This window comes from Salvelinus alpinus, chromosome 29, assembly GCF_045679555.1.
Source record: "Salvelinus alpinus chromosome 29, SLU_Salpinus.1, whole genome shotgun sequence".
Classification (NCBI taxonomy): domain Eukaryota; kingdom Metazoa; phylum Chordata; class Actinopteri; order Salmoniformes; family Salmonidae; genus Salvelinus; species Salvelinus alpinus.
The window spans coordinates 32,178,046-32,197,414 of NC_092114.1; the positions used below are offsets into that span (position 1 = coordinate 32,178,046).

The 19,369-nt window shown below is 42.5% G+C and overlaps 1 protein-coding gene across 5 annotated transcripts in view; it reads left to right on the forward strand.

Annotated features, from left to right (window-relative positions):
* Positions 1 to 19,369, forward strand: part of LOC139558492 (trafficking protein particle complex subunit 9-like) — a 296,688-nt gene that overhangs the window by 108,902 nt on the left and 168,417 nt on the right. For all 5 annotated transcript variants that reach the window (XM_071373648.1, XM_071373653.1, XM_071373652.1 and 2 more), the window contains one exon: positions 5,781 to 5,933. In XM_071373648.1, the coding sequence (XP_071229749.1) occupies positions 5,781 to 5,933 (153 nt within the window). The remainder of the gene's footprint in view (positions 1 to 5,780; positions 5,934 to 19,369) is intronic.

Sequence of the window (19,369 nt, forward strand, 5' to 3'; positions counted from 1 at the left end):
CTTCTAAAGCCATGCCGTCATTTTCTGGAATTTCCCAAGCTGTTTAAAGGCACAGTCAACTTATTGTATGTAAGTATGTAAACTTCTAACCCACTGGAATTGTGATACAGTGAATTATAAGTGAAATAATCTGTCTGTAAACAATTGTTGGAGAAATGACTTGTGTCATGCACAAAGTAGATGTCCTAACCGACTTGCCAAAATGATTTTTTTTTAACAATACATTTGTGGAGTGTTTGAAAAACGAGTTTTAATGACTCCAACCTAAGTGTATGTTAACTTCCGACTTCAACTGTATATATAGGACATAACACACACACACTGCATGAAGAGAGACCTAAGACAACAACATAGCATGGAAGCAAGACAACATGACAACAACATGGTTGCAACACAACATGGCAGCAGCACAAAACATGGTACAAACATTATTGGGCACAGACAACAGCGCAAAGGGCAAGAAGGTAGAGACTACAGTGCATCACACAAAGCAGCCACAACTGCCAGTAAGAGTGTCCATGATTGAGTCTTTGAATGAAGAGATAAAGACAAAACTGTCCAGTTTGAGTGTTTGTTGCAGCTCGTTTCAGTCGCTAGCTGCAGCGAACTGAAAAGACGAGCGACCCCGGGATGTGTGTGCTTTGGGGACATTTAACAGAATGTGATGTGTCCTATAAGGCAGAGTGGGTGTTGTATCTGGAGGATGAGGGCTGCAGTAGATATATCAGATAGGGGGGAGTGAGGCCTAGGAGGGTTTTATAAATAAGCATCAACCAGTGGGTCTTGCAACAGATATACAGAGATGACCAGTTAACAGAGGAGTATAGAGTGCAGTGATGTGTCCTATAAGGAGCATTGGGGGTAAATCTGATGGCTGAATGGTAAAGATCATCTAGCCGCTCGAGAGCACCCTTAACTGACAATCTATAAATTACGTCTCCGTAATCTAGCATGGGTAGGATGGTCATCTGAATCAGGGTGCCGGGGTGAAAGAGGACCGACCACGATAGAGGAAACCAAGTCTAGATTTAACTTAAGCCTGCAGCTTTGATATGTGCTGAGAGAAGGACATTGAACCTTCTAGCCATACACCCAAGTACTTTTATGAGGTGACTACCTCAAGCTCTAAACCCTCAGGAGGTAGTAGTCACACCTGTGGGGAGAGGGGCATTCTTCTTACCAAACCACATGACCTTTGTTTTGGAGGTGTTCAGAACAAGGTTAAGGGTAGAGAAAGCTTGTTGGGCACTAAGAAAGCTTTGTTGTAGAGCGTTTAACACAAAATCCGGGGAGGGTCCAGCTAAGTATAATACTGTATCATCTGCATATAAATGGATGAGAGAGCTTCCTACTGCCTGAGCTATGTTGTTGATGTAAATTAAGAGTGTTGGGCCTAGGATTGAGCCTTGGGGTACTCCCTTGGTGACAGGCAGTGGCTGAGACAGCAGATGTTCTGACTTTATACACTGCACTCTTTGAGAGAGGTAGTTAGCAAACCAGGCCGAAGACCCCTCAGAGACACCAATCCTCCTTAGCCGGCCCACAAGAATGGAATGGTCTACTGTATCAAAATCTCTGGCCAAGTCAATAAAAATAGCAGCACAACATTGCTTAGAATGAATGGCAATGGTGACATCATTGAGGACATTTAAGGTTGCAGTTACACATCCATAACCTGAGCGGAAACCATACTGCATACCAGAGAGAATACTATAGACATCAAGAAAGCCAGTCAGTTGATTATTATCACATTTTTACAACACTTTTGATAAACAAGGCAAAATAGAAATATGCCTATAACAGTTCAGATCAGCTTGATCTCCCCCTTTAAATAAAGGACACACCGTGGCTGCCTTCCAAGCAATGGGAACCTCCGCAGAGAGGAGAGACAGGTTGAAAAGGTCAGAGATAGGCTTGGCGATGATAGGGGCAGCAACCTTAAAGAAGAAAGGGACTAAACCATCTGACCCAGAGGTTTTTTTGTGGTCAAGTTTAAGGAGCTCCTTTAGCACTTCAGACTCAGTGACAGCCTGCAGGGAGAAACTTTGTAGCGGGGCAGGGGAATAGAGGGAGGTGGATCGGGGCTAGTCGCATTAGAAGGGGTGGGAGATTAGGAAATGTTGGACGGGCTATGAGGCATGGCTGAGTGAAATAGGAATTCTGACTTAATGAAGTGGTGATTAAAGAGCTCAGTCATTTTCTTCTTGTCAGTATCAACCACATCATCAACATTAAGGGACATGGGCAGCTGTGAGGAGGGTTTATTCTCCAGGTCTTTAACTGTTTTCCAGAACTTCTTGGGGTTAGACCCACAGAGAGAGAACTGCTTCTTAAAGTAACTCACTTTGGCCTTCTGGATAACCTGAGTGCACGTTTTTCTCATTTGCCTGAACGAGAGCCAGTCAGCCTGAGTATGCTTGTGCCGAGCCTTTCGCCAAATGCAATTCTTGAGGTGGAGTAACTGCAAGATCACAGTCGAACCAGTGGCTAAACCTGTTTCTTAGCGTCCAATGGTCTTCGTCAGAGGGGATCAAGCTGATTCTATACTATTTTACAGAGGCCAATTCATGAAGAAATGCTTGCTCATTAAAGTTTTTTAGCGAGCGTCTATGACAAATCAGGACAGGACGTTTCACTGAGCAGCCATTACGAACACAGGCTGTAAAACAGGGATCACTAAGGTCATTACAGAAAACACCAGACTGATACCTTTCAGGATTATTTGTGAGGATAACATCAAGGAGAGCAGCCTTTTCTGGGTGTTTGGAATCATACCTTGTAGAATTGGTAATCATCTGAGAAAGATTTCGGGAGTCCAATTGCTTTAGGACTTGGTCAGGTGTTTATTTAAAAAAAAAAAAAAAAAATGTTTTTAACCTTTATTCAGACAGTGTAAGGGGCCAGGAGAGAGCTTAGGGCAGGTAGGGTACAGGCCGGTGCTGATGGAGGACGATAGCACCCAGCAACAGTCAACAAAGGGCTATTTGAAAGTTTAATGCTTAAATCAAAATGTTTGGGGACAGACTTGGTGGAGACAACCGAGCACTGAAGTTGATCCTTGGTAAAGAGTGCCACTCCCCCACCTTTGGAAGATCTGTCTTACCGAAAAAGGTTATAACCCGAAAAGTTAACATCAGTATTCAAAACACTCTTCCTTAACCACGTCTCAGTAATGACCAACACATCTGGATTGGAGCTGTGAACCCACACTTTCAATTGATCCATTTTAGGTAATAAGCTTCTAGTGTTAACGTGCAGAAAACCCAGGCTTTTACGAGAGCAAATCAGGGAAGCAGAGCACAAGTCAGAATTGGGGCTACCAACAGTAGATGCGCCAGGGTGTGCATGCACATTTCCAGATATCATCAGCAGTAATACAATCAAGGTACGGCGGAAGGTCAGTCAATCTGGAAAAATTTCAAGAACTTCGAAAGTTGCTTCAAGTGCAGTCGCAAAAACCATCAAGGACTTTGATGAAACTGGTTCTCAGGAGGACCGCCATAGGAAAGGAAGACCCAGAGTTACCTCTGCTACAGATGATAAGTTCATTAGAGTTACCAGCCTCAGAAATTGCAGCCCAAATATGTGCTTCACAGTTCAATTAACAGACACATCTCAACATCAACTGTTCAGAGGAGACTGCGTTAATCAGGCATTCATGGTTGAATTGGTGCAATGAAACCACTACTAAAGGACACCAATAAGAAGAAGAGACTTGCTTGGGCCAAGAAACACGAGCAATGGACATTAGACCGGTGGAAATCTGTCCTTTAGTCTGATGAGTCCAAATTTGAGATTTTTGGTTCTTACCGCCGTGTCTTTGTGAGACGCAGAGTAGGTGAACGGATGATCTCTGCATGTGTGGTTTCCACCGTGAAGCATGGAGGAGGAGGTGTGGGGGTGCTTTGCTGGTGACACTGTCAGTGATTTATTTAGAATTCAAGGCACACTTAACCAGCATGGCTACCACAGCATTCTGCAGCGATACGCCATCCCGTCTGGTTTGCGCTTAGTGGGACTATCATTTGTTTTTCAACAGTACAATGACCCAACACACCTTCAGGCTGTGTGAGGGCTATTTGACCAAGGAGGAGAGTGATGGAGTGCTGCATCAGATTACCTGGCCTCCAGAATAACCCGACCTCAACCCGATTGAGATGGTTTGGGATGAGTTGGACCACAGAGTGAAGGAAACTCCTTCAAGACGGTTGGAAAAGCATTCCAGGTGAAGCTGGTTGAGAGAATGCCAAGAGTGTACAAAGCTGTCATCAAGGCAAAGGGTGGCTACTTTGAAGAATCTCAAATATAAAATCTATTTTAATTTGTTTAACACTTTTTTGGTTACCTCATGATTCCATATTTGTTATTTCATAGGTTTGATGTCTTCACTATTATTCTACAATGTAGAAAAATGAATGAAAGACCCTTGAATGAGTAGGTGTGTCCAAACTTTTGACTGGTACTGTACATTATATACTGTGTGTGTGTGTGTGTGTGTGTGTGTGTGTGTGTGTGTGTGTGTGTGTGTGTGTGTGTGTGTGTGTGTGTGTGTGTGTGTGTGTGTGTGTGTGTGTGTGTGTACATAAAACGATTATAACAGGGAGAGAGCGAGAACTAGGAAGAGAAAGACGGGGAGATGAACAGGAGATATAAAGAGGGAGAGAGAGAGAGTAAAATAAGCAATACTGCTTTGGTTAGCACATTATTACCAGCCTGTTGCTTTGAACCCAGCAGGAGCTGCAGTGCACCTGTCTCGCACACCTGTTTAAGACAAAGCCACATGGGCTATTCAGTTGATGTATCATTCATTTGTTGCTCTTTTCCCTCCAACCATCCAGTCTGGTTCAAGTGGCAACAGGTGCCTCACCCGTCAGGCTCAGGTGGCTGTAGGGTTTAACATTTAACATAAATCAGTCTATTTAGGTACACAACAACACCCACACGGAGTGATGCAATGCTATCGTTGAGTGATGATAGTTGGCTGACCTGCCAACCACCAACTGGCAGCCATTAACCTTTCACCCTGGTGTGTAATAGTATCAGCCTCAAAACATCAGTTGAACAGGTTTACACTTTGATGATGTCGGCAGACACACACACACACACACACACACACACACACACACACACACACACACACACACACACACACACACACACACACACACGGAATTGGATGACCTCAATAATATGCAACTAATAATATCAATCTTCTCGTCTCGATGCTGACGAGCAATCAACTCTAGATGGTTCTTTGTCAGTAGTTAAATGCTTACAAATGCAGGACAAATTGCATTTCAGTTACCTGTTGGTACAAACACTCGATGACGCCCTGCTTATTTCCTGGTTTAGAACCTTTTTGACAATGTGATGTGGTGTTTTGCTCATTTCACTGTCATGCTCTGCCAAGTTCCAACCTGACTTGAAAGTTCCTACTCAGCATTATGTTTTCTGATTCTTTTTTGCTTCGGTGTACAACTGAACATCATGTTTGTTGTGGTCCAATTAGTGTTGGGAGAGAGTCGCCTACTACTCTCCCCTTTTTACGCTTTCAACAACACAGTCCTTGTTTCTGTAGCGAAGTTGGGACAGTTTAGATGTGTGTTGAGAAGGGTAGCTGTATACTGTCATTGCCTGTCTTTGAATCAGTATTGACTACCTCCGTGAGGTTGCCCTGAGATTTAGAGTATAATGCTTCATTACATCTCTGCCTCTCTCTCTCTTTAACTGAATGTTTTCTCTCTACTTTATTCATTGTCTTGTTCTATTGTTTCCTATAGAGAAGTTGTTTGGAGAGTTCCTGAGCTGGGACCTAGAGGAGGCTGTGTCTCAGCTGCCTCTGAAGCCAGGCCAGTCTGTCACCCTCACTGTTAACATCAAAGTCAGACTGGACTTCTCTGGAGGAGAGAACCTGCTACAGGACCTCAACGACGGTGAGTGGTTGAAATTCCACAAAGGTCTCCCAATCAAAATGATCCAGGCAGTCTGCGACCAACGTTGTCAATAGAACCTAAACTCTTTTAGGCAGGAGACAACAGACATGGATTACCAGCACCCCCACACTCAACAACAGTGATGTTCCCAATATAGCACAATTCTATTGGTCTATTTTGGGTTTTGCCTTTCTGGAAAGCATTGAGTTCCCAGCTCCATGGCCCCATAGCACTGGTTAAACATGTACTGGATGCAGAGTTGAGTCTGTGTACTGCCCTACCTAGTAGCTGAGTGTTCCAGAGAGGTGTTGAGACTGAGGTTCGTTACCTCATCAAACATTCATCAGACATAACCATGCAAACAGCGGACTTCAGCCCTAACTCCTCTCAACTTTATTTATCTGCCTCCCTCTCTTCCTCTCTCATGTCCTTTCTCTGTCTCCCACTCTCTCTCTACTCTTTCTCCTATGTGATGTGCTCCTGCATACATGAGAAGAAACCAGAGGAGAATAGAACTGAACTGACGTGTTTAACTCAGCGGCCCCTGCCTCACTCACTCGCTCTCTCCCTCACTCGCTCTCGCTCTCTCTATCTGCCCCTGCCCCTCTCTATCTTTATGAGGTTATTTAACAGATACTCTTTAAAGTTTTAATTAGCGTAGCAGTAATCATGGCCCCTGAATGACACAGATAAGGCAAACAGGGCTTCCTTAAACAACAAACCCCTGAAACCCTTGTGTATTTTGTTGGTGGCATTCTGGACCGACGCTATGTTCTGCTGTAACTGACAGGATCTTATCTTCTACTCCCAAGTCCTAATATGCAGTTATTTCTCAGTAATGCATTAATACGGTTACTGCTGAGGCTTATCAGCGTTGTTATTGTTTAGCACATTTTAGTGGTGCTCGGAGCTGTGGGTTGATTTGAGTATTACACCTTCACTAATTCAAGTTGGAAATGTTGACACTTTGACAAACAGGGTGCTGCATGCTAATATGCCTGATGAGGTCTGGAATTACATTGAATTTGAATTCACTGCAAACTATTGAAAGAACAATGTGGCATAATATGTCTTAAAGACGTAATTCTCGGGTTATATTAATGTAATTCACTGGTTTTGTGGTTGAAAAGACTTCATAGACACCACATTACAACCAAACGGTCTCTGTTGCAACCAGGTAAATCTAACTGTTTTCATGACAACATCAGGGCGTCTTGGGAAAGACCTCATACTGTAATAGGCTAAATATCTTCTTCCTTTCGTCCTCAAGTGATAACACCTCAGAAATGGTTTTGAGGCATTCAGTGCTGTTCCCATTAATATTGACCCCATCCAGCCTGAAGGTGCATGTATAAAGCAGACTCTTGGCCCCGTGTGGGAATTGAATGGATCCTTCACCACTGAGCTGCATGTTTGGTGTGGGGATAAGCATCAACCGCTAGCGGCTCTCTCCCTCCCACCGTCTCTCTCTCTCGCTCCATATCTCTCTCTCCCTGTCCCTACCTCTCTCTCCCTCTGTCCATCTCCCACCCTCCCTCTACCCCCTCTTTGTAGGAGAATTAATGGCAGCTCGCGGCAGAAGCATTCTGATCTGAAATACTCTATCTTTCTCGCGTGCGCGAGACTCTCTCTCACTCTCTCACGCTCTCTTTCTCGTCAAATAAAATAAAATAAAATGTTTTTTCTCACTTGCGCCGAATACAACAGGTGTAGACCTTACAGTGAAATGCTTACTCACAAGCCTTTAACCAACAATGAAGATTTAAGAAAAATACCTAAATGCAAGTAGTCTGGGTAGCCATTTGATTAGATGTTCAGTAGTCTTATGGCTTGGGGGTAGAAGCTGTTAAGAAAGCCTCTTGGACCTAGACCTGGCGCTCCGGTCTCTCTCTCTCTCTCTGTCTCTTTCTGTCTGCATTGATGGGATATATGTTGTATCTGTCCATCGGCTCATATGAGAGAGACACACCATTCTGATTGTCATACTATACAAAGCACTCGAAAAATTCCTTAAACTGTTTGAGGTTTGAGATCGGTGTTTGTATCTGATTTGCAGAAAAATCTGACTATGCTTGGGGTATATACCGTATACTGGGGTATTCGGGAAATAGCCATGGGATGGTTTGTCAGTACCTTTTAAAACAATTTCATAGAAGTTTTTCAATACATTTTAATATTGAAGCTACTTTTATAGTAAATACCTGCAATCAACTTGTGCAATACGAGATAAAGCAGATTGCGTTCTTCATTTCATCTGTCACATTAGTTTAAATTATGAAGCTTATGTAACAGTTTAGCTTCCGTCCCTCTCCTCACCCCTACCTGGGCTTGAACCAGGGACCCTCTGCACACATCAACAACCCACGAAGCATCGTTACCCATCACGCCACAAAAGCCGCGGCCCTTGCAGAGCAAAAGGAATAACTACTTCAGGTCTCAGAGCGAGTGACGTCACCGATTGAAACACTATTAGCGCGCACCACCGCTAACTAGCTAGCCATTTCACATCGGTTTTTGACCTTTTGACCTCCTCCTTTTCCGCAGCAACCAGTGATCCGGGTCAACAGCATCAATGTAACAGTTTAACTTTCATCCGTCCCCTCGCCCCGACCCGGGCTCGAACCAGGGACCCTCTGCACACGTCAACAACTGTCACCCACGAAGCATCTTTACCCATCGCGCCACAAAAGCCGCGGGCCTTGCAGAGCAAGAGAAACAACGACTTCAGGTCTCAGAGCGAGTGACATCACCGATTGAAACGCGCACCACCGCTAACCACTATTAGCGCGCACCACCGCTAACTAGATAGCCATTTCACATCGGTTACACTTACCGTAGTTCCCAAGAACAGTTGAGTCATAGCACGAGGAGAGAAAGCGGGAGTAGGTGAGTCCAGGTGTGTATTAACAGGGGTCGCGTTTTAAATTGAAAGTCAACCGTGTTTTGTTTGTTTCAATACAGTAATCAGGGATGTGCAACTATAGTTTTCCTTCACAGAAAATACATTAGTGCAACACATTCGGCACAAATTAGCTTCATTTCCATCATGTGACAACAGAAGTGCAACGCTATTTGGCAAGCAGCCACACAAGTCAATGATCTTACAATGAAACAGCAAGGTCTTTCTCACAAAAACAATGCATTCATATGTCTAATGTTTAACATAGAAAGGAAGAACGTAGCCAGCTACATTTCCTGATGTTTTGCTTAAACTTTATTTATTCATTTAAAAAAGAGAATAATTTCACCTTTATTTAACCAGGTAGGCTAGTTGAGAACAAGTTCTCATTTACAACTGCGACCTGGCCAAGATAAAGCAAAGCAGTGCGACAGAAACAACAACACAGAGTTACACATGGAGTAAACAAGCGTACATTCAATAACACAATAGAAAAATAAAGTCTATATACAGTGTGTTCAAATGGCGTGAGGAGGTAAGGCAATAAATAGGCCATAGTAGCGAAGCAATTACAATATAGCAAATTAACACTGGAGTGATAGATGTGCAGATGATGATGTGCAAGTAGAAATACTAGTGTGCAAAAGAGCAGAAAAGTAAATATAAACAATATGGGGATGCGGTAGGTAGATTGGATGGGCTATTTACAGATGGGCTATGTACAGCTGCAGTGATCAGTTAGCTGCTCAGATAGCTGAGGTTTAAAGTTAGTGAGGGAAATATAAGTCTCCAGCTTCAGTGATTTTTGCAATTCGTTCCAGTCATTGACAGCAGAGAACTGTAAAGAAAGGCGGCCAAAGGAGGTGTTGGCTTTCGGGATGACCAGTGAGATATACCTGCTGGAGCGCGTGCTACGGGTGGGAGTTGTTATCGTGACCAGTGAGCTGAGATAAGGTGGAGCTTTACCTAGCATAGACTTATAGATGACCTGGAGCCAGTGGGTCTGGCGACGAATAGGTAGCGAGGGCCAGCCCACGAGAGCGTACAGGTCGCAGTGGTGGGTGGTATATGGGGCTTTGGTGATAAAACAGATGGCACAGTGATAGACTGCATCCAGTTTGCTGAGTAGAGTATTGGAGGCTATTTTGTAAATTACAGCGCCGAAGTCGAGGATCGGTAGGATGGTCAGTTTTACAAGGGTTAGTTTGGCGGCGTGAGTAAAGGAAGCTTTGTTGCGAAATAGGAAGCCGATTCTGGATTTAATTTTGGATTGGAGATGTTTAATATGAGTCTGGAAGGAGAGTTTACAGTCTAGCCAGACAACTACAAATACCTAAGTCAGAACCGTCCAGAGTAGTGATCCAGAGTGCGCCTGGCAGCTACTACCATACCCCGTTCAAAGGCACTTAAATATTTTGTCTTGCCCATTCACCCTCTAAATGGCACGCAAAAACAATCCATGTCTCAATTGTCTCGAGGCTTAAAAATCCTTCTTTAACCTGACTCCTCCCCTTCATCTACACTGATTGAAGCAGATTTAACAAGGGACCTGGTCAGTCTATGTCATGGAAAGAGCAAGTTTGTACACTCAGTGTATGTAATCCATAGTACATACGGAGGTACTCCAAACATAACTGATCTCAAAAATATATTCTATCACCCATGTACTGTAGGCAAGGTGTAGAAAGACTGCTGGCTCATCTACTTTCCAGACCACAAACCTGTAAAGGACCGCTTTACCCTCGGCCGTCCCATCTAACTGCTTCCCTCCCTCCTCTTAGAGAGAGAGACACCATGTCCTCAGCACTTACACTAATATTTTGTAAAGAACATGAGAAGAACAAGATGTAATTTCCTCCGTTCTTGGTTTGAAAAGAAAGAGAGGAAAGGGGCTGATAAGAGAGAAGGGGTCCATGTAACCAAACTAAATGACCATCGCCCCGTAGCACTCACATCTGTCATCATAGTTAAGGATCATATCACCTTTACCTTACCTTACCTGACACCCTAGACCCACTTCAATTTGCATACCGCCCCAATAGATCTACAGGCAATGCAATCGCCATCGCACTGCACACTGCCCTATCCCATCTGGACAAGAGGAATACCTATGTAAGAATGCTGTTCATTGACTATAGCTCAGCCTTCAACACCATAGTACCCTCCAAGCTCATCATAAAGCTCGGACTCTGGGTCTGAACCCGCCCTGTGCAACTAGGTCCTGGACTTCCTGACGGGCCGCCCCCCCAGGTGGTTAAGGTAGGAAACAACATCTCCACTTCGCTAATCTTCAACACAGGGGCCCAACAAGGGTGCATGCTCAGCCCCCTCCTGTACTCCCTGTTCACCCATGACTGTGTGGCCAGGCCGCCACAAACTCAATCATCAACTTTGCAGACAACACAACGGTAGTAGGCCTGATTACCAACAATGACGAGACAGCCTATAGGGAGAAAGGTGAGGGCCCTGGTGGAGCCCTCAACAGGCTCTAAAGAGGGTGGTGCAGCCTGTTCACCCCGCTACCATCCAGAAGGTGAGGTCAGTACAGGTGCATCAAAGATGGGACCGATAGACTGAAAAACAGCTTCTATTTCAAGGCCATCAGACTGTTAAATAGCCATCACTAGCCGACTACCACCCGGTTACTCAACCCTGCTGCCATATAGACATGGAATCACTGGTCACTTTAATAATGTTTACATACTGCTTTACTCATTTCATATGTATATACTGTATTCTATTCTACTGTATTTTAGTCAGTGCCACTCCGACATTGCTCGTCCTAATATTTATGTATTTCATAATTACACTATTTTACTTTTAGCTTTCTGTGTATTGTTGTGAATTATTAGATTCTACTGCACTGTTGAAGCTAGAAACGTAAGCATTTCGAAACACCCACAATAACATCTGCTAAATATGTGACCAATAAAATATGAATTTGATTTGATGAGACAGATAAAGCCATTGAGAACAGGGGGTTGCAGAGGAGCCGAGTGGTTCATTCATTGATTCATACCTAGACCAGTTTATCCCTCTCATTGACTCCAGAGGGGTACTACAAAGCAGGATCAATGAGTTAGCCAGCTAACTTTGATAAGCGGCAGGCGGCAGGTAGCCTAGTGGTACCCTAGTGATGGGTGGCAGGTAGCCTAGTGGTTAGAGCGTTGGACTTGAATCCCCGAGCTGACAAGGTAAAAATCTGTCGTTCTGCCCCTGAACAAGGCAGTTAACCCACTGTTCCTAGGTCGTCATTGAAAATAAGAATTTGTTCTTAACTGACTTGCCTAGTTAAATAAAAAATGTAAAAATAAATCGTACGTATAAGCTGGAAGTAGAAGCCTAAGTGTTGTTGTCCGTTAGTTTACTCCAATTAGGGGAGGGGGTAGGGGAAAATAATAAAGGAACATTTAAAATAAAATATACAGTACCAGTCAAATGTTTGGACTCACCTACTCATTCCAGGGGTTTTCTTTATTTTTACCCAACTTTTCTACATTGTAGAATAATAGTGAATATATCAAAACTATGAAATAACACATATGGAATCATGTAGTAACCAAGAAAGTGTTAAACTAATCCATTTATATTTGAGATTCTTCAAAGTAGCACACTCTTGGCATTTTCTCAACCAGCTTCATGAGGTAGTCACCTGGAATGCATTTCAATTAACAGGTGTGCCTTGTTAAAAGTTAATGTGTGGATTTTATTTACTCAATGTGTTTGAGCAAATCAGTTGTGTTGTGACAAGGTAGGGGTGTTATACAGAAGATAGCCCTATTTGGTAAAAGTCCATATTATGGCAAGAACATCTCTTATGAGGACTGCCATAGTTACCTCTGCTGCAGAGGATAACTTCATTAGAGTTACCAGCTGCAGACATTGCAGCCCAAATAAATGCTTCACAGAGTTCAAGTAACAGACACATCTCAGCATCAACTGTTCAGAGGAGGCTGCGTGAATCAGGCCTTCATGGTCGAATTGCTGCAAAGAAACCAATACTAAAGGACACCAATAATAATAAGAGACTTGCTTGGGCCAAGAAACACGAGCAATGGACATTATACGGGTCAAAATCTGTCCTTTGGTCTGATGAGTCTTTGAGATTTTTGGTTTCCAACTGCCGTGTCTTTGTGAGACACAGAGTAAGTAAACTGATGATCTCCGCATGTGTGGTTCCCACCGTGAAGCATGGAGGAGGAGGTGTGATGGTGTGGAGGTGCTTTGCTGGTGACACTGTCAGTGATTTATTTAGAATTCAAGGCACACTTAACCAGCATGGCTACCACAACATTCTGCTGCGATACGCCATCCCATCTGGTTTGCGTTTAGTGGGACTATCATTTATTTTCAACAGGACAATGACCCAACACTCCTCCAGTGTATGTAAGGGCTATTTGACCAAGAAGGAGAGTGATGGAGTGCTGCATCAGATGACCTGGCCTCCACATTCACGCGACCTCAACCCAATTGAGATGGTTCGGGATGAGTTGGACCACAGAGTGAAGGAAAAGCAGCCACCAAGTGCTCAGCATATGTGGGAAAAGACTGTTGGAAAAAGACTGTTGGAAAAGCATTCCAGGTGAAGCTGGTTGAGAGAATGCCAAGAGTGTGCAAAGCTGTCATCAAGGCAAAGGGTGGCTACTTTGAAGAATCTCAAATATAAAATATTTTTTTATTTGTTTAACACTTCCTCATGATTCCATATGTGTTATTTCATAGTTTTGATGTCTTCACTATTATTCTACAATTGAGAAAATAGTAAAAATTTATAAAAACTCTTGAATGAGTAGGTGTGTCCAAACTTTTGACTGGAAATGATGCAGACAATTACATTGATGGAAGCTACAATCTATTTGCAATATTAAAACTGATCTACCCCCTAAAAAAAAATGTGGCTTCACCAATACTGCCATACCAAGCAGTAACTGCTCATTTGATCGAAAATCTATTGTATCTATTGTATTGTGTTTTGGAGAAAATGGGGTCTTGTTAGCAGTAACTACATAAAGTTACTGTGAAACCAAGGTAAATTAAATATTTTTTTCTCAGTTCCACGCTATGGGCAGTTACTGCCTTTTTGCTTGGTAGGGCAGAATGGAGCATTCCATTAGTTCTCCTAAACCTGCGTTTACCACAGACCTTCATTTCTGTGTTTATCCCCAAAAATCATTAATTTCCCTATAGGCTTTGGCCTTTTAGCCATGGCAGAGTTAATGCCTACAAAAAAAGATGCCATTACTATTGCTCTCTCTTCCTCTTTAATTTAGAAGACACCGTTGCACAAACAACATACTGATTTAGGCCTACATCAGCACTGGTATCAGGCTGTAGAAGAGGGAGAGAGACGACTGAAGTAGCGAACTGAGTAAACTATAACAAGTGATACGCCGCTCCGGCATGTGTAATATCACGTTTAAGCCAAACATTGAAATGCTGTTATAGAAGGTCAAGTGAGAACCTAAACGGGTCCGTGCATTAATACTGGTATATTGTAAAATACGGTTAACAGCCCTACTTGGTGATAAGCATTAACAGCTAGCGTCTCTCGCTCTTTCTCTCTCCCCTCTCGCACTCGCTCTGCATTGATATGATATATTTTGTGTGTCCATCAGCTCGTTTGAGAGTGATACTCTTTCGTCTGTTTCTCATACCGTAAAATGTACTTGAAATAATTCCTTGAAGTTTGAGATCGGTATTTGGAACTGATTTGCAGATAAAACGACTAAAATATTGGTGATTATTTGAATGATGGATGGATTGGAGTGATCCTTCTCCTCCCACTCTTCACTGCTCCAAACCTTGATACAGTATATGTAAAGTCAAATAAACTAGCCTCTGAGTGTATAAAGAACGTGAGAAGTCCTCATGTCACATTGATTGGCTCCAATCTATGTCTACGTGACCTTGCAAATCAACCCTTCATTTTTGGGCCTGGCTCAGGCACAATATGTCATTTCCTTTGTTCTTGGTCTGAAAGAAAGAGAGGAAGGGGCTGATGAGAGAGGAGTGGCCAATGAGACAGAGCCATTGAGAACATTGTGTTTCAGAGGAGCCGAGACAACACGCACAAACACATTGACACACCGACCGGGACGGGCTGAAGACATAACATAACTCAGTGTCTGATGGGATTGATGTCATCACACATAGACTAATGGGTTGTAGCTTACAGCAGACATGATTGGTTTCGATGGTGTGAGCACCATACTAAATTACAGCGTGTCTGGGCCTGGTCTGCTTTTAATGCTGCTGTTCTCTTTGTGTGTGTGTGTGTGTGTATTTTATGTTATGTAAGCTCAGTTGGTAAGAGCGTGGCACTAGCAATATCATGGTTGTGGGTAGGACTGTGATGATTATGGAATTTTGAGAGACTATTCATTGTCATGCAAATAGGGCGTTGGGCCACCACGAGCCAGAAGAGCTTCAATGCACCTTGGCATAGATTCGCCAAGTGTCTGAAACTCTATTGAAAGGATGTGACACTATTCTTCCACAAGAATTTCCATAATTTTGTGTTTTGTTGATGCCGGTGGAAAATGCTAAGGCGCCGCTCCAGAATCTCCCATAAGTGTTCAATTGGGTTGAGATCTGGTGACTGAGACGGCCATGGCATATGGTTTACCTCATTTTAATGCTCATCAAACCATTCAGAGACCACTCATGGGGAATGGGGGCATTGTCATCCAATGGGGGATAGCCATGGTAGCCAAAATAATGGCCTGCCAAGAATTTTCATACATGACCCATGATGGAATGTCAATTGCTTAATTAACTCAGGAACTACACCTGTGTGGAAGCACCTGCTTTCAATATACTTTGTATCTGTAATTTACTCGTGTTTCCATTATTTTGGCAGTTACCTGTACATAGCCTTGTCCCACCAACATATTTTTCTGCATAACATCCTTTAGCAAGATTTACTTCCCAACAGCCAAATTAGCAGAATAATACATTACTCTGCAGCAGATATAAAATCACACCCCTTGACAGGGCTCCAGACTAACATTTTCACCAGCCCATGATTTGGTAGTACAATTTTCTTCCCGCTGAGTCACGCAATAGAATACATTTGTTATCATTCACCTTCTAAAGTAGGTTGCTGTGCTTTAGACTGTTTAATAGACTACTGAGATGGTAGGCTATTCAAGAAGTAAGAAGTTTCATCTAACATGTCCAAGCAGGAATGCATGGTTCAAGATATGTTGATGTGCAACCTAATCCAGTGATTGTCATGAATTGTGAGTTGACAATAGACTATTGTTGTTATATTTTAACGGTGTTCCAAAGTAATCATTAGTGCAACAGTTGCAAATGATAGTTTCTATTGAACAAATTAAGGTATGTGCATCACTGTTTCCTTCCGTTTAAGAAAGGTTTTTAAACAGAATTGGCAGAATGAATGTACGCCTGATCACATGTAAACAAAGTTCACTTTTAAAGCAGCCATGTTGTATTCCTTCTTGCATCTATGCACTCTCCTCTTCTCACCTTTTCCCTTCGCTTGTGGAATTCAGCTGTATGTGACCAGGTGAAAAAACCTTTCCAAACCACATCATAACCGCTACACACAGCCTACATCGTTGTCACCATATTTGTTAAAGTAACGTCATAGTCAACATAGCTAATAGAACTAACATGTTAGTAAACCTGCTACAATCATGCAGTACAGTGTACTGTCAGTAAGCAGTTTAGCAGATACACTGGCAGTCCCCGGTGGCAATAAATTGGTAAAACCAAAAGCTTACCTTGACTTGGAAGAGTTCCGGTGTTGTGTTGGATAGTCATAGCCAGCTAGCTGACATAGCATCCCTCTGTTTGAGCAGGGTGTTTGAGTAGGCTAAACTAGCTAGCTGCATTTTCTAGCGATAATAACGTTTTTTTTAAATGATGAAATATCGCTCTCACTTCTTTCAATTTTGAAGAAATTAATTTGTTCAAAGCTGTTCAACAATTGTCTTTCTCTCTTTTAGAGTCAACTACTCACCACATTTTATGCACTGCAGTGCAAGCTATCTGTAGTTTATGATTTCAGTACTAGATTAATTATCTGATCTTTTGATTGGTTGGACAACATGTCAGTTCATGCTGCAAGAGCTCTGATAGGTTGGAGGACGTCCTCCGGAAGTTGTCATAATTACTGTATAAGTAATTGGTGAAGGTAGGAATATTATTGAAGGGGGTGAGAACCATGAGCCTCCCAGGTTTTGTATTGAAGTCAATGTACCCAGAGGAGGACAGAAGCTAGCTGTCCTCTGGCTACACCATGGTGCTACCCTACTGAGTGCTGTTGAGGCTACTGTAGACATTCATTGCAAAACTGTGTGTTTTAATCAATTATTTGGTGACGTGAATATATTTAGTATAGTTTTATCTAAAAAGGATAACTCTTTAAATGTCTCATTTAAATAAATAAAAATTCACTGAGGATGGTCCTCCCCTTCCTCCTCTGAGGAGCCTCCACTGAGCATGTTACTGTACAACCACTGTGTTCCAATTCAGGCGTTTATCAGTGCCATTTTCAACCTGTATAAGGGTATGAGTGTAAAAGGTTACAACTTATTTTTTTTACCATAATGGACGGTTACGCGATTCTACAATAATTTTGCTAGCCCTAGTTGTGGGTTCAATTCCCACAGGGATCACATTCCCTTTCTTAAAATGTATGGAACATGTATGCAATCACTCTACTAATTGGCTTTGGATAAAAGCGTATGCTAAGTAGCATATTTTATATTGTTCTGTGTGTGTTGGCTGAAATCTCCAGCCAGTGCTCTAGTCGTCCTCTCCATCTCAATAAGAGCTATTGAGTAGGGTCTGGTCGTCCTAGGGAGGCGGGGAGAAAGTAAAAGCAGTGCGGAGCAGACAGCGTAAACACATTAGCCCATGGATGGTAAAATCTCAGCGTACAACAACATCATTAAAGGGAATTAAAACAGCCAGGGAGATGCATTTAGAAAAGCCGGCACAATTACAAAGGGACAGGGTGGGGAGGCTGTGTTATAACCTTCTTGTTGCTCGTTGCTCCGCTCGCAATGATCCCAATGTACCGCAGCTAGAATATCTGTCAGTCAACGGGCTTCTTCGCAGATGTCATTCCGTTTTGGAGTGGAGGGAGTTGCGATTTGTCCTTGCTCGGCAGAGTAGGCCTATTCAGGTAATCACATTACCTTAGGGATATGATTACAGAATATGCAGAAGATTGACAGACTGCATTTATTTGAGGGAAAATAAACAAATATTTTCCTCAGATGTACCTAGATGTGAGGTATTCGGAGTGAATTGTCTTATTTATTATATGAAGATCAGTTCCACAATTGACTGACTCCCCACTATTACGAAGCTTTTATACGTCATTGTAATGTGTTAATCTGTTCAGTTCTGGAAGCAGGAACCATTGAGACAGCAGCTCAATGAGTCTGTTCTATTCAGCCCAGTGTGTCGACTGAATGGCCCTTCATTTCAAGGGACCAATTCTTATATTGACTGAATCAGCAGAGTGCAGCGGCCGTTTTAAAGTGCTATTGAAACCTGACATTTGAACTGAAATATATTTTGGTCAGTCCTATGAACCCCATTATGGACTTAATTGACCAATTATTTATTGGAAATAAATCTCTTTCATAATTGTTGGAGATTGAAAAAGTATCACCGCTTATTTCATAAAACTTATCTATGTCTATGTGAATATCTTTGCACATTTCTTTCTGTCAAAAATATTTGATTCCCAACTTCAGAGTAACCGAAAGGTTGCAAGATCGAAAACCCGAGCTGAAGGTAATAATCTATCGTTCTGCCCCTGAACAAGGCAGTGTTCCTAGGCCGTCATTGAAAATAAGAATTTGTTATTATATGACTTGCCTAGTTTAATAAAGGTAAAATAAATACAACACATCCAGTCCAAAGCAGGAAGTTTAAAAAAGACTTTCTTGTCGTCAAAGTACCTGAGCATGTCTTTAACAGTCATAAGCCATACATAATACATTCGTAAGCAGTACATAAGCATTCGTAGATGTAAAATGACAATAAGATGGATGATGGAAGATATGTTGTTCACTTTGTCACCTCACAAGATAAATGTGATGAGGACCATCTCACAGCATTATGAGCAGGGTACTGCTGAAGGTAAGGGAGTGTGAGGGATTGATTGTAAAATAACTTCTTTATTTGCTCTGTCTGTCTGGATGATGTGGTTCTGTCTGTAATGCTGTATTTAGTATGACTCAAATGGCTGTGAGTAATGATGGCAATAATTTGTTCAGATCCTGCATTACCTCACTCTCTTATTCCCTCTCTCTTCTCTCCCTCTCATCTCTTTCTCTTCTGATCTCTTTCTTGCTCTTATTCTCTCTCTCTCCCTGTTTCTCCATCTCTCTCCATTTCTCCTTCTTCTGCTCTCTCTCCCTCCATCTGAAAGAGACTGCCTGCGTCCTTGTAATTTGGATGTTTGATGTCGTAATAATGACAGCAGAAAGTGTGGGCTTTTGAAAAGAGCCACTATTATTTACCCGTCTTATTTTCTCTCCGTCTCGCATTA